Raw genomic sequence first — 23,453 nt, 5'->3', positions numbered from 1 at the left:
CCCTAACTACAAGGTCTCAATAAGAAGCAAATTCCTAATCAAAGAATTTAAGAGCTCATTGAAAAAATAAGATTTGGTGGGATTAAAGTTTGTAATGTAGCCACAAAAGTCCTTAAAATAATTTATATACAATAAAATACAATGCCAAAGACAAAATTAAATAAGGATATATTAATGATTCTCTTTCTCTTCAGCTGGCAATAATATTACTACTTCCCACTTCCTCACTAGAACTTTCTTAGTTTCAGAGAAGGATGCAACATTTACTTTCCTGTAATGCAAGTTATATATATACTAAAAATCTTTCTCTTTTTCTTCTTCTTTTGGTATGTCCTTCTGTTAAAGTATGCAATACTTTGCTTATTTAGGGCTAAGAAATTGCAGTTCTGAGTCCTGTTCCTTTTTTTACACACAGAAGCTCCCTTCTGTTTGAAAGGTGTCAGTGGAATACATTTAACTTTTTCTTCTCAAAGCTTCCTTGCAAACACCTCAAGTCATTATCCACTTTTGTATATTCAACCCTAGCACTCTTTTATTCTTTTTCTCAATAGAAGGGATTTATACTTGACATTATGGGATCTAAAATTCCCCCAGTAGCTGTAAAAAAACAATGAAGTCAAAATACAGAATGCTTAACCAATGGACATAAGACACTGGGGGGTAGGGGAAGCCGGGGTATTGTCAAGGGCGGGGAAAAAAAGGACACATATGTAATACCCTTTGTAATGCTTTAAGCAATAAAAAAAAAAAAAAAATACAGAATGCTTAAATTTCTTGCTAGGGAAATTCAGTTAGTGGGGAGGAATTACTGTAATATACAACTGAATTCTCACCTGTTCTTTAGGCCTGGTATAAATACCTTAAAAAGGTGTTTGTTTGTTTTTTAAATATGTTTTTATTGATTTGAGAGAGAAAGGGAGAGGGAGAGATAGAAACATCGATGAGAAATATCAATCGGCTGCCTCCTGCACTTCACCTACTGGGGATCGAGCCCAAAACCCAGGCATATGCCCTGACTGGGAATCCAACCAGTGATCTCTTGGTTCATGGGTCAATACTCAATCACTGAGCCACCCTGGCCAGGCCTTAAAAAGTTTTTTCATCTCATTGGTACTTATTGTTACTCTTGTCACCTAAATTAGAAACTTTGGTGCCATATTTGATTCTTCCTTTTCCTTTACTCCTAAATAAAATTTGTGACTAAGTCATATCAGTTTTCAATATGAAATACCCACTGCCACCAACTTCATTTTGACCCTCATATATCCATGTCTGGTTTAATAACAGATTCCTTCAGGGTTCCCAATCTTTCAAATCAATTCTGCATGCTGCAATATATAAGCTTTCCTAAAACAATGTATTTAATGCATCAGTTATATGCCTCAACATCTAAAGTGGTAGAGTCTCTGTTGGCTATCATATAATAAGTGAGGAAAATAAAGAAACAGAACCCTATCCGTTCATGCTAGTGCTACCCTGTCTGAAATGCAGCAAGGTCCAACCTTTTTAGAGTCATCCTTTCTTTGGTTCTACATTATCAAACATCATCAGGCTCTCAGGCTTTGTTTCCCAACCGACAATAAACATCACTCTATTCTCACAATCCCCATGGCATTTGGCCTTCCTATTTAACCTTATGTCTCACTGCCCCCCCTCACCACTGGGTTCCAGTCACAATGGATTTGTGTTTCTAAAAGGCCTTTGCACTTGCAGTTCTGTGTTGAATGCTCTTCTTTCAGATCTTCACCGGACTGGCTCCTGTGAAGTCTAGTCACATGGTAGTTCCTTAGTATTCCCTGACTACCCCACCTCCTGACAGTTACTCTATCCACATAGCCCTGCTTTATTTTCTTCATGACATATATGACTATGCAAAAGAACTCATTTATATAAGCTGACTTATGGTAGCTTGAAAGGAGGGACTTTGTCTTATTCACCACTGTCATTTCAGTGCTTAATACACAGTACGTACTCAATATATATTTGTTGAATGAGTAGACCTGGCTATGCTCTTAGTCTTCTCCACCATGCTATATATTTACAGACCACTTTCAAGGATTAGGAGTCGTGGTTAATCTCCTGGAATCCCCATTCTATGCACTACGTGCCAAAGCAGGCACATCACCATCGACTGTTTAGTATGTTCTAGTTTGAATGGCAGGCTCGACTCCATATCTTAACCGCAACTTTTAGTACTCTGACAAAACTCCAATTATGCTACCTCTAGAAGACTCCTACGGCATATTATCCTTACTGGCATCAGCTACAGTACAGGCAGAATAGGGAAGGGATTCTGATATCTACTGGGTGTGTACTTCTAGCATTGTGGCCTCTGGCAAAGTACTTAACCTCTCTGTGCCTTCAGTTACCTCCTTCGTAAAATGTGGATAATAACACTGTGTAATTCATACAGTTACCATAAGAATTAAATTAATTGCCCTAACCGGTTTGGCTCAGTGGATAGAGCGTCAGCCTGCGGACTCAAGGGTCCCGGGTTCGATTCCGGTCAAGGGCATGTACCTTGGTTGCGGGCACATCCCCAGTGGGGAGTGTGCAGGAGGCAGCTGATGTTTCTCTCTCACTGATGTTTCTAACTCTCTATCCCTCTCCCTTCCTCCCTGTAAAAAAAAATAAAAAAAAAAATTAATCTATATGTAAAGTGCCCAGCACTGTGTCTGATGCAAACTAATAATAACTAACATTCAGAAAACACTTATTATTACTAATTTTTACTCTCGAAAGTCCCCCCATCTGTAATGCTGTCTCTTATCTTCCCAACCTGGTTAAACCATACCTATCTTCATGACCCCAAATTCCACTTTCTACATTAAGCCATTTCTCCAAGTTTCCTTAATCACCCTGCTCACTAAACTCTCATGGTATTTAGCTATTCTTAAATGTTATTTAAACTATTTCATACATACACATGTTGCTTTTGTAAAGCAATCTGTCACTTACTCAAGAACAAAGACCTTATTTCTAACTCCATTTCCATCCACCAAGTGCCTATCATATAGACACTACTGGGTAACAAATACTTGCTGAATGAAAAAAAATGTCAACTTTTATAAGTAAATTGAGCTTACACATGAATGCAGCAGTAAAATAATGTTGTTTGAACAATATGACCAATATTAAAAGTTCCCAAAATACTTTAAATACATATTTATAATAATTTAAAAGATGTTACTCAAAAGTAACATGAAAATGGAAAGAAGTCAGTTTATTTGTACTTTAAAATGTCTTCGACAGTCGGCCTGGTGGTCAAATCCCTCTAGTTTTAACTACAACAATCAAGGCTTAACTAGAACAAGACTGCACACAAAGACCACTAGGGGGTGCACCAAGAAAGTATAAAAAATGCGGAGACAAAAAAACATGACAGAAATGGAGGATATAGAGCTAAAAAACGCAATTTTGAGGGCTTGCAAAAATGTGCTAGAAGCTGCCAATAAACTTGAGGAGAGACTCACGAAAACTAATGAGACCCTCGATGCTATGATAAAGAAACAACTAGAAATTAAGCATACACGGTCTGAAATAAAGAATATTACACCCAATAGCAGACCAGAGGAGCCCAAGAATCAAGCCAAAGATTTGAAATGCGAAGAAGCAAAAAACACCCAACCGGAAAAGCAAAATGAAAAAAGAATCCGAAAATACGAAGATAGTGTAAGGAGCCTCTGGGACAGCTTCAAGCGTACAAACATCAGAATAATAGGGGTGCCAGAAGATGAGAGACAGCAAGATATTGAAAACCTATTTGAAGAAATAATGGCAGAAAACTTCCCCCACCTGGTGAAAGAAATGGACTTACAGGTCCAAGAAGCACAGAGAACCCCAAACAAAAGGAATCCAAAGAGGACCACACCAAGACACATCATAATTAAAATGCCAAGAGCAAAAGACAAAGAGAGAATCTTAAAAGCAGCAAGAGAAAGAGACTCAATTACCTACAAGGGAATACCCATACGACTGTCAGCTGATTTCTCAACAGAAACTTTGCAGGCCAGAAGGGAATGGCAAGAAATATTCAAAGTGCTGAATACCAAGAACCTACAACCAAGAATACTTTATCCAGCAAAGCTATCATTCAGAATTGAAGGTCAGATAAAGAGCTTCACAGATAAGGAAAAGCTAAAGGAGTTCATCACCACTAAACCAGTATTATACGAAATGCTGAAAGGTATCCTTTAAGAAGAGGAAGAAGAAAAAGGTAAAGATACAAATTGTGAACAACAAACATGCATCTATCAACAAGTGAATCTAAGAACCAAGTGAATAAATAATCTGATGTACAGAATGAACTGGTGATTATAATGAATCAGGGACATAGAAAGGGAATGGACTGACTATTCTTGGCGGGGAAAGGGGAATGGGAGATGCGGGAAGAAACTGGACAAAGTTATGGGGGGGGAAAAAAAGAGGAACAAATGTAACCTGAACAATAAAGATTTAATTTTAAAAAAATAAATAAAAAAAAATAAAATGTCTTTGAAAAAATAAAAGTTATGTGTAACTTAAAGAAAACATACGCGGTGAGGATGTATTAAATGTATTATCATAGGCATTCATAAAAATAAATGCGTGACTTTAGGGTTTACTTACATATGGACTGCCTTCATAAAGCATTTTAAAATATCTGATGTATATACAGTCTTTTAAAAAAACACACACACAAACAGAAAACACAGAACAGTTGCTTTATATCTTAATTAGAAACAAAGTTTATAAGTTTAAAACTACAACTTTGCTTCTTAATTGAGAAGTGAGGGAAAGAAGAAGTGGTTTACATATTCAGATTATCTCAAAAAGATGATAACATATTTCTTCATAAACGTGTTAAAGCTATAAAGGGAAGCTTATAAACAATAATTTATCCCAAATGTAAATCTCATCAATTGTATCCTTTGCTGTCTATGAACTTCTGATTCTCACTCCTCACAAGTTTTTCATATACCAATCTCTCCTACAACGCTTTTCTTATATATTTTTCTGATGTGTTTTATGAAGTGAAAAATGCCCCAAACTTTACAAGTAACTGTAAGAAGATAAATTTGATTTTATTCATTAAAAACTATATTTTAATTTCTAATCAGTTTTAGTTATAGAATTTTTAAAATACTTACTTATATAAGGCATTCCTAAATTCAGGAGTCATAAAAAGTGTTTGCAAAAGGCTATTCAAATAGCAAGTCATTGCCTGGTTTACTAATCCCACATAACCTTAAAAAGAAAACACAAATATACATTAGTCAGCATTTATATTTAAAAAATAACAAAAAAGAACTTACAGCACCTAAGAAATATGTGCACTATGCAAACCTTGCTTCTCAGAAAGTCAGGATATTTTTTTATATGTCCAGAGATATACATGGATATTATGTAGCATTTAATAAAATTTTAAGAGAAATATGTTTAATATTATGTTTAATTGACATAAAAATAATCTAAAAGTTGTGGTTTAAAATGGAAAAGTACAAACATATTCACTTTATCACACACGCCCAATGTAGGAAGACTGAACTGAACCAGTTATCTCTGTCATCAGGCCCTATAACCCAATTTCTACCAGGAATTAATAACATATGAGATAAACTCATTATATAAAACTCAGAATGACTTCTTTTATTTTAACATGCCCATAAAGTATGAGACTCTATAGATCAGCATTGCTATGCAAAGAGTAAGAAAAGAAGTAAGAGATGGAAGTAGGAAAGATCAGAGGGAGGGAGAAGAGGGAAAGAAAAAAGGAGAAACTTATATGAACTTAAAATTTAAGCTGGTGAGGATTGTGTCCTGTTAGCTTGAAGCCACATGGAGGGAGTTCATTAAATATTCACAAGTGCTTTTCAAAAAAATACAAGTATTTAGCTTTATATATTTTACTAGAGGCCCAATGCACAAAATTTGTGCAAGAGTAGGCCTTCCTTCCCCCAGCTGCCAGCACCGGCTTCCCTCTGGCACCCGGGATCTGGGCTTCCCTCCAGCAGCCAGCAGGCACCCAGGACCTGGGCTTCCCTTGCAGCTCCGGCTTTGTCTGCAAAGTGGTCCAGAAGGACGTCCAGTCTAATTAGCATATTATGCTTTTATTATTATAGATTAGATATGGCCACCACTGTTGAGAACATTTTTGTAACTTCTCTTTTGAAGTAGACTACAGGCCATTGATGAGACACACATAAGCAACAACATCAAAAATCTGTCTCATCATTTTAGTTATACCTCATTATTTGAGCAAAATGTGGAAAACACCTTGCTTATTAACTACATTTATTTACTTCAAGTTAATACTGAATGACTTGATTGTCTCAAAAGAAACAAATCCTGTCTCAAAAGATGCTGAAAGTGTTCACTAAAGCTTTTCAAATTACCTTTTCAATTTTCTAACAATTAGAAATTTCTAACTTCTCAGCTAAGGCTGTCTAGGATTTTTCCTTTTCTCCGTCTCCTTTGGCCAATTCCTCAACAGTCAAGGATAACCACTGTACCTACCCCTTTAAAACTACTATTATCCTTTGTGTACCTACAGACCAATCATGTATCACTTATTTTGATTTTGTTTCCCTTCCCTGGGCTTAAAAAAAAGGGGAGGTGGTAGAGGAGGGGGGTTAAGGGAAGGAGGAAGTAATAGCAATTCACTTTTGCCATCACTCATTATTTTGCCATTAGCAATAAAATAATATAAAAACCTATGGTTGTTTGTACTTGATTTAACACCATTTAAACAGAATGAACAATGTCTCACATGAATGTACTACTATTTTCTTAAAATATGAAGATTTTAGTGAGACAAGTTAAAAGTGCTACCGAATTAATATAAATCTTTTCTCATTATGCATTGTCTAAATCAATAAACTTCAAATGACAACTATCATCAAGTGGGTCTTATACTTGAAATAGTTGTGAATAAATATTGTTAAGTATAAGCCAGTAAGGGGAAAGAATGTAAGAACATATGCAATTTTTTAGAGGACACATGCGGAAAGAAATCCTGAACAGAACCAATAGGTAATAAAGTAGAAATCAAACAGGCATACTCCTGGAGTAGATGAAAGAACCATTAAAGAAACTGCCCAAAGACAGATACGCATTTAAATAATGAAACATAACCAGTCACATAATTTCTAATCACCTATGGGGCCATCTCAGCCTTCAATCCACTCTTCATTCCTCAGAATTCATACCTTCCCATCCCCCAATCATTTTCTATTTACAGTGGCTAGCTACGAAAGAAGAGTTGGTAGGCAAAGAAGACAGGAAAGAATATGTTAAATTCCCAAGCCCACTGCATTATAGAGAAATGTGTTCCTAGAGTCCTAAGTTGAAATCATGAGAGCATTATCCAATCAATATATTTTATACATGGTGCCAAGATTTACAATAATTTCTTAAGGAAAATGGAAATTCAACAAAATAAATGTTTTTAATGTAAATGTTATTTTTCAATTAGTTTACATTTAATATTATTTTGTATTAGAGGCCCGGTGCACGAAATTTGTGCACTGGGGGGGGGGGGCTGCCCCTTAGCCCAGCCTGCACCCTCTCCAATCTGGGACCCCTTGGGGGATGTCTGACTGCCAGTATAGGCCATTTTACAGTGTGAAAATGAATCTGTATTACATTTGTATAATCAGAGAGAAAACATTTTTAAAGTATGTTTTAGTCTTTAAGAATTTATGGGCATCAAAAAGCCATCCTATATAATAAAAGCCTAATTTGCTAAGTGTCCAGTCATCCGTTCAACCCATCAAAGCATAATATGCTAATGATATGCTAAGGCCGCTAAACTGCTCACTATGATGTGCACTGATCACCAGGGGACAGACAGTCGACTGGTCAACCAGTCGCTATGATGTGCACTGACCACCAGGGGGCAGATGCTCCAACCGGTAGGTTAGCATGCTGCTGGGATCCGGCCAATCGGGACTGAGCGAGAGGGGCCAAACATGCCCTGGAGTCCTCCCGCAGTCCCTCCCCGGTTGGCCAACCTCCCGCGTCCCTCCCCGGCCTCGATCGTGCACTGTTGGGGTCCCTCAGCCTGACCTGCGCCCTCTCACAGTCCGGGACCCCTCAGGGGATGTTGGAGAGCCGGTTTCGGCCCAATCCCGCAGGCCAGGCCAAGGGACCCCACTAGTGCAAAATGCAATTTATCCAGCCTGCTCCAGAGCAGCTAAATCAGCATTGCTTTGAAACCTACATTTTTAACAAGTATCCCATCCCAAATGATTATGTAAGAACTAAAAATTTGAGAATCACTATTATCCTATATAATAAAAGGCTAATATGCAAATCAACCAAACAGCAGAATGACCAGTCACTATGATGTGCACTGACCAGCAGGGGGCAGACGCTCAATGCAGGAGCCGGCCCCTGGTGGTCAGTGCATTCCCACAGGGGGAGCGCCACTCAGCCAGAAGCCAGGCTCATGGCTGGGGAGCACAGTGGCGGTGGCGGTAGCCTCTCCTGCCTCTGCGACAGCACTAAGGATGTCTGACTGATGGCTCCCAGACTGGGAGAGGGCGCAGGCCAGGCTGAGGGATCCTCCCAAGTGCACAAACCGGGCCTCTAGTAAACAGTATAAAGAGAAACAGCTTTATTGTCTTCTATTGTCTGAAATACAAGATAATTCTGCATTCCCTTTTATTCTTGGTAGTTTGCTGCAAAAGTCCTACTGATATAAATGGTCCTAAGTCCAGCTTTTGCTGCAATTTCCAGAACAAATACACCATCTAGCCTACACAAATAGTTAGCGCTGAGAAAATCAGTCTACATCTTAACTAAAAATACAGTAAATGGAAGGTTACCAATCACATTCAAACAAAATGTGCAACGTAACTTTTTATACCAAATATTTGTATATAATACTTAAAACCATCTCTATTTTGAAGTTCTAAGACTAAAGGTGCAAAAGCCATACCTAGCATTAACTAGTTGCAAAATCAAAGGCTTTTCTGTACTCCAGTTTCCATTTCTTTCCATATGAATAATATTATCTATGCAAAGTTTTATTGTAAGATGCAATGATGCAAAAGTATTTAAATTACATTTTTAGGCAATTAACCAATTATATATAAAGGAATAGCCTTGGTATAAAAAAAGCAATTTCATAGCCAATAAATTTTAAAAAGTTAAAAATCTAGGTTTAATCATGTTTGGGAAAAAGTGAACAGAATTTTAAACTTACATGATCAATGTCAAATATATTATTAGGTTAAAATGAAAGATGACATAATCCTATATAATAAAAGGCTAATATGCAAATTGTCCTCTCGACCGAGAGTTTGACCTAGAGTTTCACCAGGGGGCAGGGCCGGTCCACCAACTGCCCGCGGCCCCTCCCCCAGGCCGGCCTCACCCCCAGCTCCCCCCCTGATCCAGGGCGGGGCCAGCCGGACCCCACCAGTGCACAAATTCGTGCACGGGGCCTCTAATAGATCTAGTAACATAAGCCTGGTTTATCTGCTTCAAAATGGATGTATCCCCTGTAGTCTATTCCAGTCCAAAAGATAGCAGAGACATTCCTTTACAGAGCAAGTCAGTATCAAAAATTTAAGATTAAATTTGAATACAAACTTACCAAAAATAAATCTTCCTTCAAAATACAAACTCAGTATTTTTTACTTTATTACTCAATAGTGGCAATAACAAAACAGTAAAAACAACAATGGGTTGAGGAAAAGGGAAACTACATTCTTGTTCTAACTTTGCTTCTGTTAACTACTGATCTTACTCTGGGTCTCTGTTTTCTAATCCATAAAATGAGGGGATTAGGCTTGAGACTGCTCTTGAAATGCCCTATATTTCATGAAAATACAACGATGAAGCTTACCAGTTTCTGATTTATTCAAAATGGATGAATAGGAGTAGCTTTGGCTGACATAATCACTGGTCGAGCCCACAGAACCTTCTCTTGGAAGTGGACCTATAAGTCTGTCATGCGCACTGTCATCCCCAGTACTGGAATCCTCCTAAAATACAGCATAATCAGTATTTACTAAATGGCAGAAGTGGCTAAAACAATAAAGAAAAGACGTACTAATTGCTGAGGCAAAGGAAAAAGATGAGGCCTTACTATTATTTTTACCACCAAGACATTTAAAGGAGTGTATACCCTCAACTTTCCTGTGTAGGGAGGTTTGGAAGATGCTTTTTAGAAAACACTTTGGAGAGTTGCTCATGTCTCCTTCCAAAGTTCTTACTTTCCCAATTTTCTTTAATTCTCTTTCAATTACATGAGAAAGAGGAGACATTTTTGGTACTAATAAAGCAAAAGTACAGTTGTAAACTCCTTGATGACAGAGTCCATCGTTAATTTTTACATCATCCTTGCCAAGTAGACCTCGCAGGTAGAGGATACTCAGTAAGTATTGAATGAAATGAAGTTTCCTACTCTCTCCAACAAGAAATCTCCCATTAATGAGAAAAATGTCAAAAAGGATTAAAAAAATATAAAAACAGCACAAACAATTAAGACAAAGCTGAAGAGTAATTACTATGCATTTTAAAACATGAATTCTCAAATTATGAATCCAGAGGTTCCTAAATTTTTTAGTTGATTTCAATGTTGGACTAATCAAAATCTCACAATGTCATAAAAACAAATAATGACATTAAAGCAGATCAGAGAGCACATTCTGATATTGCTTCAGTATGGCTGCCCTGTGTTTAATTATTACCTACTATCTAGAGAAGCATTCTAATTCATAATAGACTTCTAAGTGAAAAGCATCAAACAGAACTTTTCCTAAAGAAAGTTTCATTAAAGAGAAGGTTTCTGAAAAAGTCCATAAACTCTTGGAGCCTTCCTTTCTTCAGTCCATAAAATAGCAGTTAAATCACACCAGGTTTTCTCCTCAAATTGGAGTTACTGGGATCGTCTCTAAGGCTATTAGATCAGACAGAAAATCATATCAAAATATGAATTGGAGTAAACACTAAAAGAATAGAAATATATAAAATAATTTACAAACTAGTCATTCCCCCAAAGGCGGCAAGGAATGGGAGCGAAAATGGGACAGTAGAGAATTCTGAGGGTCTGTCCTTCTCCAAATTACCAACAAACCTGGGGCAAAACTGTCAAAGATTTACAGCAATCAAGCAAATGCTTAACCAGAGGAAAGGCCACTGAAATACAGTAGGCGATCTTTGTAGCATTTTAACTTATCCTAGACCTACCCCTGTCCCTGATGTCCTGGTGGTCTTAAAGATGGTAACCTGTGTTTCCAGCATGGCAACAGACTAAATAGACAAACAATAGCGCTATGGATGTCCAGTGTAACCATGTGAACATATACACTTATAACAAACCAACATAAAATAGAAGAGTAATTTATTATACATAAATTATAAAACATATCTCTCCTCCTCCTTTTGGAAAATTGCTTCCCAAGCAGCAGGTGACAGTGCACAAAAATTATGAATAGAGGGCTTTCTAAATAGTTTACCAGCATTATTTGAGGTTGTTCACCATCTTTATCTGTCAAATGTAGAAAATTCTTCTTTCCTGGCTCAAAATTAGCATCAAGAAGAGACTTGTCACTGGTATGATCTAGTGGAGCCTACGGACATAAAGTAAAATATCTCAGATTATGAAAAACATTAATTACAATAATAAAATAAAACATGTAATATGCAAATGGACACATATCTACAATTATTGGGCTCCACTAATTTTTTTAAAGGTTCTGGTGAATTCCACTAATCTATACTTGGAATTAACTCATTTACTCATGTATTGGAATGGCCAAGCCCAGTGACACTGCATATACTAACTAGGTATCCCAGATGCTCCCATTCTCAATGTCTAAAAAACTGAAAAGAGAAAAAGTTAAGAACTAATGTAAAGTATTACACAAAGAAAGAATTAAAAACATTTGTGCTTTATGTTCTCTAAAATGGATGCAATATAGTATTTAATGGATTTTCATGAAAATTAACTAAAGATAGTTTTATATAACTAAAATCATGTTTTTATATATGAATTATTGAGAATTCCCAGATAAGCAACACACTAAACAACCCAAAATAATTATGTAGTATAATAAAATGGGCACTTTTAGATAGCCCCTTTAAGGAAAATCCTCTCTTAGTAAATGATACCTATTTTAAGCCCACTGCCAGGATCCAAAGGATCCCAGGAGGATAAAAGTGATCACTCCTTTGGAAATTAAACACCTAACTCTTTTATCTGTTAGGGCAATTTCAATCCCAGCTGTCATTGTAATTCACTCTAGATAGTGAATGAGAGATGGAGCTCAACATGCTCCAAGCCCTGCTCACCCACACACACTCCAGTCCATTGCTAAGAAAAATGAATGATGAGATGAACACTCTATTCTTTTGTTTTAAAACATTTTTGTTATAGTAAGAAATGGTTTTTAATGTTTTAAAGACATGGATATGTCTCCTTAGAAGGACTTATTTTATGGAAAAGCCTTTATTTCTTAGGAAAGTAACATTTTATAAAAGTACAGGTATGTTAAGGACAAAAAAATTAACTTAAGTGATTTTTCCACTTGATATTTATGTGACTTCGGGCAAGTTAAAGTTAGTTCACTTCCCCAACACTCAGATGCCTCAGCTGTAATATGAAGCTATAACACCACCTACCTTTTAAAATGGTTGTAAGGATTAAGTAAGATTATATTTGTATAGAGCCTAGTGTTAGAACAATGCTAGGTACCTAGTGAGTACAAAATAAATGTTAAGCAAATAAAATAAACTATATAATCTATTTCTTATCTTTGGCTCTAGAAATCCTTGAGAAAAACAGGAGGTAGAAAACCTGAAGCTAAGAGAAGCCACATAGAAAGAGGAAAGGTATCTTAGGGTCCCTTACATTCCCTGGCAGGGAATAAAAGATCAGATGATATAGCTCGAATATATAGGGGTTTTACCTCAATAAATGTGTCTATGTGTACAAAATGGTGAGTAGCTAAATGGGCTAGGTTTTCAGAGAAGCATACATCTAGCATTGTGCAGTAAACAGGTGAAAGTTTACTTGTAGAACTGTAGAGTAGGCAAATATATAAATTGAGTACTTAAGATCAGCCATAGCTGAAGAAAGAGGAATAGTAATCCTGACTCAGAGCTATATGAAGCTACGTAGATGTTAATTTAATAAACACTTTTTGAGAACCTAAGGGGAATATCTATAGAGGATACAAAATTAATACTATGAGATCCTAGCCACCAAAATACATTCTACCAAATGGAAGGACACAAATGAATAACACCTACAATAAGAAGAGACTAATAAGTGGCACAGCAGAAGAAAATATGGAATAGGAGGAAAAAGAGAAAGATATTACTTTTAAAGTTGCATGAGGAAACATCAAGTAAGGCTTCTTCTTAAATGTGAAATACAAACAGGGCTTGGGTAGGCGTATATGACAGTATAGACTATCCTTTAAACCAGCAGTGGGGAACGTCCAGCTCAAGGGCCGTATAAGGCGTGAGAAATCATTTGGTCTGGCCCCGTCAAGGCATTAGGCATTAAATGTTGGATCAAATACAGCAGGCTAATTTTTAAGTTGATAATTTTGTTTGGCCCTCGAATGATGTTATAAATATCCAAATGGCCCTTGGCCCAAAAGGGTTCCCCATCACTGCTTGAAACTGAAAAAGAGGCAACACTAGAAGTTACATGGTACATGGAGTATTCCGAGTTTCAGATTAAATATTATTTCTCTTTGTATACTTTGTGGGACTACCAATTTCAGAAGAAAAATTTGACTAAGTTAAAATATTAGTTCTGTATTTTAAAAAAACAAATATATTACAGAATATAAAGCAAAATATCATGAATTTTAAAGGTAACATCAAATACCTTGTATTCTTCTATGGAGCCAATCAAAACTATGCCCTCCAAATACCAACAGGAGACACATTTAATTTCATTTGCCATTACAGGTATTTCCTGGAAAACTTAAGAGTAGCAATAGCATAGGACGAAAAGAGGTAATATAAACAAAAACATGGACATGGAAAATTGTGTTAAGAAAATAAATTAGTTCATTATCTGGGAGTTAAGATTACAAAGACTTAAAGGACCAACTGTAGCTTGTCTTGAATGCTAACCTAGGGAGTCTGATTTTTAATGGCGGACAGTGAACAGTCACTGAAGATTTCTAAACTGAAAGGTGACACGAGTGCTAGAATTTAAAATAACTAAATTCTCAAAGTAGTATACAGAGTGAATTTGGACTGAGAGATAGGAAATAAAAAAGATTATTTAGAATACTATTCTAATGGTGCAGTTAGAGCCAACTCCATAGTCTCATTTACACTCTCCCATGCAAAACTGATCAATGCCTCCTCTTTGTATTCATGGTAAATTTATAACATAGTATTTAAAACATGTTAGTGTAATTATTTGTTGATACATCTGTCTTTGCAACTAGACTGTGAGAACCTTGAAGTAGACATCATGTTACCACCAAACTTCCTGATCAGGGGCCTATCACTGTATCTGGTACATAATAATCTGTTAACATTGGTGTGTATATCCTTTCAGTCATTTCTCTTTCTATATACACTCTTTTCTTCTTTTCCAAAAATTAGATTATAAAATACACAATTTTATATCATGTTTTTCATTAAAAAATACAAAAGGAACATCATTCCACTCAGTAAATATTGAAAGTGTTCTGTAGTTGACACAATATGATAGTCATCTTACATGAATAAAAAAATGATGGTGCTAACTTTAGGATAAGCAAATACTGAATCTAGAATGAAGGCAAAGAGATGAAGAGGGATACAAGTATTGAGTGGCACATGGGCTCTTAATATTACAGTTTTGCTTATATTAAAAAGGGCTCCAGGATTAAATATAGTCATTTATAACAATAATAATAATTATGATAATATTATTAGCCACTTAAAAGAAGATGCTTTAAGTCTAGGGTTTTACCATATCAGCAGTATTGATTCCATTTCCCCACACCAAATCAAAGGTTCCATTTATGTAGCCTACTTTGTTGGCTACATCTTCAAAGAGCTTTCTGAGTGGAGTAGAAGCTGGTAAATTTAAAGTGATCCGTTCATTCACTGTCTTTGAATTAGTAATATCTTGTATTATACATAAGACTCTAGGTTCTTCAGCAGCATTTTCTATCTGAAATTTAAAAAGCACACACAAATATTATTTATCTTTATAGCCTAATTTTTCTATGATTAAATGTTTTTAAAAAATTTCACAAATATTATTTTGTTTGTGCTAGTATTACTATTTTATGTCTGAAACAATCTAATGGATATGTCAAATATATAAAGCACCATATTTGCTTGTTTTGGAAAAACTGGGGCATCTTTAAAAATAAACAGTCATTCTTGTAGATATTTGCTTTTACCTTTTAAGGATATAAATCAGTGGTCCACAAACTATGAAGACAGTATACTTAAGCAATTTTCAGTTGAAAATAACAAAAATCTGATCTTTAAAAATGTTTCATTACCTTGCTAGTCAAATCAAACATGTATAAGTCTCCTGAAGAAATAGTAAGGGGAACTGTGTAGAAATGCAGTGAGGATTGTTTAAGATTACAAAAGCCATAACTAAGGGACATAGGCAACCAGGCCTCCAGACCTTTATGATACTGTACCCATAGACCAGATGTCCAAAAAGTCCATTATCAATGTATTGGGAGCTGACAAGCTTATCCAAACAAATCAGCCAGCAGAGGGAGAAGTTTTAAAAAGCAAGAAAAACATTTTTTTAAATTACCAATGTAGAAGAAAGTTAAGGTCACGAATTCTCCTTCCTCATTTCTCAGTAATTATCAAGACAAAGAATTAAAGAACATTTTTTCAAAGAAGCTATGTCCCCCTCAAGCTATTGAAGGACACTGATTTTCTTTACCATTTTCCACAGGGTAATAGGCTATGCATTGGATACTTGTGGAAGAAGTTCTTTCTTTCCTCTCCTAAAATGCCCAACTCAATGAATGGCACCTTCACTGATCTGGTGAAACCAAAGAGCTGAACATTTTTCTTGTCTTCTTCCTCCTCTTCACCTCACACTATCACCAAATTTTTATTCTTTCTCTTTATTTCTGTTTGCAATCAGAATCTTGCACTGAGATGATGGCAATAGCTTCCTGAGAAATTTAACTTTTCCAATGTCATCCTCCTTCAATCCAGAATAGTATTTTAATATGCAAATTTGATTATGTAAATATTGTGCTTACTTCCATCAAAGTAAAATGCAGCAGTTATTTAACTGGAGGACCTCTCACTATCCCCATGACAGGCTTTTCAGAATTATGAACTGTACAAACTGGTACTGTATGCAAGAACTTATTTCTTTTCTTCCTTTTTACAATATACCTCTTGTTACTTCTATATTATCCATCTATATATATAAACCAAATGACTGAATGACCAGTCGACTGATCACTATGACACGCACTGACCACCAGGGGGCAGACACGCTCAACACATGGGCTGCTCCCTGGTGGTCAGTGCGCTCCCACAGCAGGAGCGCCTCTCAGCTGACCAATGGGTGCCAGATGCAGGGTTCACCACTGGCAAGTGCAGCTGCGGCGGCACGAGCCTCTCCTGCCTCCGCGGCAGCAGGCGCAGCAGGGCTGGGATGTGCAGGAGCAACAAGGCACCCAGCCTGGGCTCAGGCTCCTCCCTGGCCGCCTGCTGCTTCGCACACTACTACATCCCTCGGGGGATGTCGGATTGCGAGAGGGCACAGGCCAGGCTGAGGGAGCCCACCGGTGCACAAATCCGTGCACTGGTCCTCTAGTTTTTATATAAGAACTATTATTATCATTGGCTAGTATCAAAGAGAGAATAGCCACAAGGTTTGTTTGCTTGTTTGATGGGATGATACAATTATTTGTTCTGCCATATATAATTTTGGGTTTGCAAAAGATTACTGAAGTTAAGTTTAATCCAATTATTTCAGAACAAAAATAAATTGTTATAAAATAAGTACAATGTTTAAAACAGATTGGCTAATAATATATTTCAGACACATCAAAATAATTACCAACAATAACCCATTTAAAAGGGAAAAGAACAATACATTTCTATAAATAAACAAAAAAAGCATTACTAATATACTTCTCAGAAAGGAAAAAAGCTTTACTTATAAACTTAAGGTGTCATATTGAACATGTAATGAATTATTTTACACATTTCAATCCAAAACTGAGAACCACAAAGTGGACCTTTTAAAAAACTGGTTTACAATAAAAGAGTGAGCCAACTAAATTTCAACTATAAAGGTCCACTTTTACAGTTTCAATAGTATACTTCAGAAGTAGGTTCAAGTTTTCAAGGTATAAAATATATGGTGGCCAGATTTTCAAAGCTTCAGATAAGTTGGAGTTGATCGTCCAAGGAAGATGACCCTAAGAATTCAGAAATCAGAAGTGCTGACACAGCATTAAGAATGGTGATGTGGCAACATCAAATAGCCAGACATTAACAGTTCCTAGTTTTCCCCCTAAATACATGAGCACAAGGTACGGGCACTCCAGCCTCCTCACCTTTCACCCCAAAAATATGGGGAAATTATCCCCAAATGAATCTTATCTGAAGACATAAATGTACAATAGTAAACAAAATTTAATCCCATGTGTGCCTTTTATTCTTTTTAATGACAAAAGCTTTCTATTTATTGCATATAAGTAATTTTGCTCCATTTTTTAAAAAATAGAAAGAGTGTAAAGGAAAAGTGAAAATCACCTGTTAATCCCATAACACAAGAGATAATTATTAACGTTTTGGTGTATATCCTAGAAATAGTTTTCCTACACACACACACACACACACACACACACACACACTCCTACACTTTATAAACACAAACACTGGTTAGAATATAAATGCTACTTTGTAATTTCTTTCTTTACTTATAAATATATCATGTAATCTTTCCCGATAAAAAATTTTAAACTCATCATTATAATAGTTGAATATTTTATTACATGAATTAATAATTTGTTCCATCAATTCCATTTTACTGACTCTTAGGCTGGACTTTATTTCACTTTTAGAGATAATTTTGTGATGAATATCTACATAACACTTTGTGTACTTTTGTTTCCTTAAAATTCCTACAAGCAGAATTTTTGAGTCAATCACATTTTACTCTTAAATTCAATTCTAGGATAATTTAAACAAACAAAACTCTCTGCTCTTCTTTAAAGCTCTAATATGGTCACTTGTAAATTATATGATTTTATACCCAACCTTCTGGCCCATTGTTTATTACTAATTTAATTTAATATGTGGTTAACATCCATGAACTGCATCTAAATTTTTTATATTACTATTGCCAACACTAATCACAGTTCCCAATCCCTACCTCCCAATTTGGTAACTGATAAAATTTTTTTTCAATTATAGGATACCATCAATAAAGTATACCAATAATTTTATAATAGCTTTTAAACAACTCTATAATATTATATTATACATGCTGATTTAAAAAACATTTAAATGTAAAATGGCATTTTTTAGAATTAGAAAAATAAAGTAGCTTTCTTCTTAATTTCTTTGGAGTTCTAACCCTGATTGATCCTACTTATGGAGGGGAGGAGGGGGAAGAAGTACTGCCATCTTGATGCGAATTAAAAGATAGTTAAAAATTTTTTGCCATTCTTTTTCCTTTTTTTCTTTTTCCTCTTCCCATGCATATGAGCTGGCCTTGTGACCAGCTAGGACCAACTGAATGTGACAGAAGTAATACTGTGCGGGACCTAAAGAAAGCAGCAGCTTCTGCTTTTGAACTTCTAGGAACATTTCCTCTTCTAAGCCAGCCACCACAAAAGAAATCCAGTTAGCCTGGAACCACCATGCTGTGAGGAAGCCCTAACAATCCACACATAGAGAAAGTGGCCAGTTAGTGAAGCACTGAGGTGTCTGATATGTGAAAAAGGCCTTCTTGTATATTCCATCCAAAGCCAGCCACCAGCCAAATGGAGCCAAGTAATGATCTCAGATGATACATGTGAAGTAAAGTAACTGACCAGCTGAGCCTTTGCTCAAATCCAATCTCATAGGATTGTGAGCAAATAAACTAGTTGTTTCAAACACTAAATTTTGGGGTAAGCCATTCCATAGCAGTAGATAACAAAAACGCACCTATATATATTTAAGCACAGTCAAGCTCTAGTTGGGAAGGGTGGTGACGGTGATGTTGTTAAGGGGGTTAAGGAGGACGGTGGCCATTTAAGCACTAAAGCCAATATTAAAGAAAGATATCTGAGGACAGAACGTAATTTATGAAAGGGAGCACAATTTTTGAGTCAAAAGAGTTCTATGATGAGTAAGAGGAAACAGACAAGAGAAAAATAAGTGCCAAGTTTTAGAAAAATCTAAAGAATGCTCCATTGGGGAAAACATCTATAATAATAAAAGCATAATATGCTAATTAGACCGGACGTCCTTTTGGACTACCTTCCAGACAAAGCTGGGGCTGCAAGGGAAGCCCGGGTCCTGGGTGCCTGCTGGCGGCCAGAAGGAAGCCCGGGTCCTGGGTACCGGAGGGAAGACCTGGTCCCAGGTGCCAGAGGGAAGGAAGGCCTACTCTTGCATGAATTTCGTGCATCGGGCCTCTAGTTTAATTATATTTAGGTGAGCTTTTGAGGGGCACAAAGTTTTCTACACAGGAAATCTAGCCAAGTACAAAAAAAGGGATAAAACATAACAGCAGTTATATTAACACTAAGAGAGTGTTCTGTCTCTATGCTCATTGCAGAAACAAAGCTAGATTTCCTAGAAAAGTCTGAAGAATCCTTGAAAAATATTGGGATTTTTTCATTGAAAACTTATTTTTCTTCCAAAGATAGGTTTACTGCTAGGAACATCTACAAGTGTTTGACACAGATAGTTCTAAAAAATCTCAGAGACTGCTGAAGGCATGTTTGTTTGTGTCTTGAGTCATTTAGGCTCCTTGGCATTCTTAACAGTTTTAATTTCAAATCTGAGTTCTCTGATGTTAACATCAAAATTTTTGTTTCACAAAAAAATACTTCCTAGGTGTTTATTTTGAAAAACACAAAACAAGGTGTATAATCCATGGTATATATTCAGAATGGCATTAGCATGTAGAAAACACTTTGCAGTGGTTCTCAACCTGTGGGTCGCGACCCCCTTGGGGGTCGAACGACCCTTTCACAGAGGTCGCCTAAGACCATCCTGCATATCAGATATTTACAACTCATAATAATGGCAAAATTACAGTTATGAAGTAGCAACAAAAATAATTTTATGGTTGGGGGTCACAACATGAGAAACTGTATTTAAAGGGCCAGAAGGTTGAGAACCACTGACTTAAGGGATGAAGGGATTGGGGAAAAAAGAGAAAGAACTCATGGACATGAACAATGGTGTGGTGATTGGGAGGGGAGGGATGGGTGAAGGCAGAGGAGGATATAGGGGATATAAATAGTGATAGAAAAAATTAAAATAAATGTATACACATATTAAATAAACAGCATTACTTAGTATCAAATAAAACTCAAAGTTATCAAGATTCAGATTTTTCTAACAGAAAAAAATTAAGATAAAGTTTAAAATATTAAGAAGGAACCTCTTTACCTACAAATTTAATAATCTATTTTCTCTCAAAACTTTCTTCCTTTTAATGTTATTACAAATAATATAGCATTATTGTTGCAAACTAAAAAATACACATATACTCATAAGTTGATTTTATCTACTTCTTGACAAAGGAGCTGCTATGAGCTAAGAAATTAGGCCTTAACACAATACCCTTCTGGATATCCACAGATCACGTTTAATACATTGTAATACATTAAAAAAAGAGAATTGATGGTGTGAACACTTCTGCTGATTGAAATTTATTCAATTCAGTGGGCTCACTCAGACTGCATTTTAACTTTAACAAGTGACAATTCCTGGGGTAGTAATGGGGATCCTAACATATATGGCAAAATAAACCACAAAACAAGATTATTTTATTTTAAGTTCCTCCCTCCACACCACTCCACTCCAACCATCTCAGCAAACTCTGATGTAATATGATATGTTGCTAAGTGGTCTCTTGCCACAGGTCACTTGGAGAGGACAGAGGAAGAACACTAGGGGGGAAAAACTTAAAGCTAGAGACCTGAGAAAAATGTATTAAGTAAAGGTTAAAATGGGATGCTACAGCACAGGAAAGTTTAGGTTTGAAGTGTATAATGGGCTGCCAGAAAGTTAACAGTTACATAATTCTTCAAATAAGATTTCTGGATTTTGACTCAGTAAATTATTAAATAATTTAATTCCAGAAGCATTAATATTTCAGAAAATAAATATGCCTGTACATAAAAGAGACAATATACCCAAAAGTCAAAACAAAGGGATCTTGTGGTTTTTATATCAGTTTCCCCCCTCATTCACTTGTTAGAAAAGAAGGGACAGATACACATTCATTTAAGGTGACTTTCTTATTATTAAAATTGGGTAGAAGTAAAATAGTTAAAACAAGCATAAAACTCAACACATGCCTTGTTATTAAATAAAAATACTAACATGCTGTTACATGCTCTGCTGATTATCACACTAAAGCAATTACATCAGCAGTCTACCTGTAAAAATTTCTTCTTCATTTCATCAAAGATATTTTGTCTGCATCTCCAAAACACATCCTATGATATACAGAGAACAAATGAATCACAAATTATTTCTTTAAAATACAGAGGTAAGACAGTGAAATGAGAACAATTAACCTAAAGACATTTTTTTTGCAAACAAAATACATATTAAAAATATCACATCATCTAGAATTTTATTCAGAAATTATATTTGTAATTTTTATCTTAAGCCTCAATTAATTTTTTTAAAAATATACTTTTATTGATTTCAGAGAGGAATGGAGAGGGAAAGAGAGAAATATCAATGATGAGAGAGAATCACTGATTGGCTGCCTCCTGCAAGCCCCCTACTGGGGATTGAGCCCAGAACCAGGCATGTGCCCTGAACCAGAATCGAACCCAGGCCCTTCAATCCATAGGCCGACACTCTATTCACTGAGCCAAACCAGCTAGGGCTCAATTACTCTTATAAGGTTACTGAAAATCTGTGCTATCACTGTAAAGGATAACATGGAAAACAACCACATTTCAACAAAGAGCAGTAGCTTAAAAATTGTGAATAAATAAAATGTTCTGCCACATAATATTTTCCCCAGTTTTATTGAGATACTAGTGGCCCAGTGAATGAAATTCGTGTACAGGGGGGTTCCCTCAGCCCACCCTTTCAGGGATGTCCGATTGCCAGTTTAGGCCCATAAGGATTGGGCCTAAACTGGCAATCGGACATCCCTCTTGCAATCTGGGACCACTGGCTCCTAACCGCTCACCTGCCTGCCTGCCTGATCGCCCCTAACTGCCCTCCCCTGCTGGCCTGATTGCCCCTAAACCCCTGCCAGCCTGATCTCACCCCCAACTGCCCTCCCCTGCTGGCCTGATTGCCCCTAAACCCCTGCCAGCCTGATCTCACCCCCAACTGCCCTCCCCTGCTGGCCTGATTGCCCCTAAACCCCTGCCAGCCTGATCTCACCCCCAACTGCCCTCCCCTGCCAGCCTGATTGCCCCTGCCTTTGCCTCAGCCCCCACCACCATGGCTTTGTCTGGAAGAAAGTAGGACGTATGGAAGATGGCCGGTCAACCCGGTCTAACTAGCATATTACCCTTTTATTAATATAGATAGGATTGCTTAAATGGGGTGGGGAGAAGCCTTTTTCAGCAGGAGGCGATGCTCTTGGCAGACAAAAATACATAATCCCTATATCTGGACTGATAGCCAGCCATATGCACTATACTGCCAAACCGATCATTTAAAAATTGAAACGCTTTCTTACACCTTACACCTTACACCAAACAGCTGCTGCCCTTAAACCCCTCCTCAGCCCCCACCTTAGGTTCTGCCTCTGCAGTTAACCCAGATTAGGTTCTGATTTGTCGGTTTCTATGCCAGTCAGCGTCAAAAGCTCCACCTCCTAGGCCAATGCTGGCGAACCTATGACACGCGTGTCAGAGGTGACACGCGTGTCAGAGGTGACACGCGTGTCAGAGGTGACACGCGTGTCAGAGGTGACACGCGTGTCAGAGGTGACACGCGAACTCATTTTTTTGGTTGATTTTTCTTTGTTATATGGCATTTAAATATATAAAATAAATATCCTATCTAATAAAAGAGAAACATGGTAATTAGCCGTACGACCGCTACCCTTCCCATTGGCTAATCAGGGTGATATGCAAATTAACTGCCAGCCAAGATGGCGGTTAACCACCAACAAAGATGGTGGTTAATTTGCATACGTAGCCGCAATGCTGGGAGGCGAAAGGGGAAGGACTGAAGAATGGTGATCAGCAACCCAGGCGACAGGCAAAGCTGGGGGGTGGGCAAAGGCCGCCTTCAGCCGGTGATCGCCATCAGAAAGCCGGTTGGGGTTGCCGGCTGGCCTGCGCCCAGCGATC

At 37.0% G+C, this 23,453-nt stretch overlaps 1 protein-coding gene across 1 annotated transcript in view; it reads right to left on the bottom strand.

The window, feature by feature from the left end:
* The window catches only part of USP47 (ubiquitin specific peptidase 47), a 72,066-nt gene extending 50,446 nt beyond the window's left edge, over positions 1-21,620 (bottom strand). Inside the window, exons 1-5 of the mRNA XM_014545885.1 lie at positions 21,561-21,620; positions 14,918-15,121; positions 11,448-11,561; positions 9,833-9,971; positions 5,130-5,226 (exon numbers count right to left, since the gene is read on the bottom strand). Coding sequence (XP_014401371.1) covers positions 5,130-5,226; positions 9,833-9,971; positions 11,448-11,561; positions 14,918-15,121; positions 21,561-21,581 — 575 coding nt within the window. The 5' untranslated portion in view covers positions 21,582-21,620. The remainder of the gene's footprint in view (positions 1-5,129; positions 5,227-9,832; positions 9,972-11,447; positions 11,562-14,917; positions 15,122-21,560) is intronic.
* Positions 21,621-23,453: the final 1,833 nt, after the last annotated feature.

Source organism: Myotis brandtii, unplaced genomic scaffold (genome assembly GCF_000412655.1).
Source record: "Myotis brandtii unplaced genomic scaffold, ASM41265v1 scaffold422, whole genome shotgun sequence".
In the NCBI taxonomy this organism is placed as follows: Eukaryota; Metazoa; Chordata; class Mammalia; order Chiroptera; family Vespertilionidae; genus Myotis; species Myotis brandtii.
This window is presented reverse-complemented; position numbering and strand designations above follow the sequence as displayed.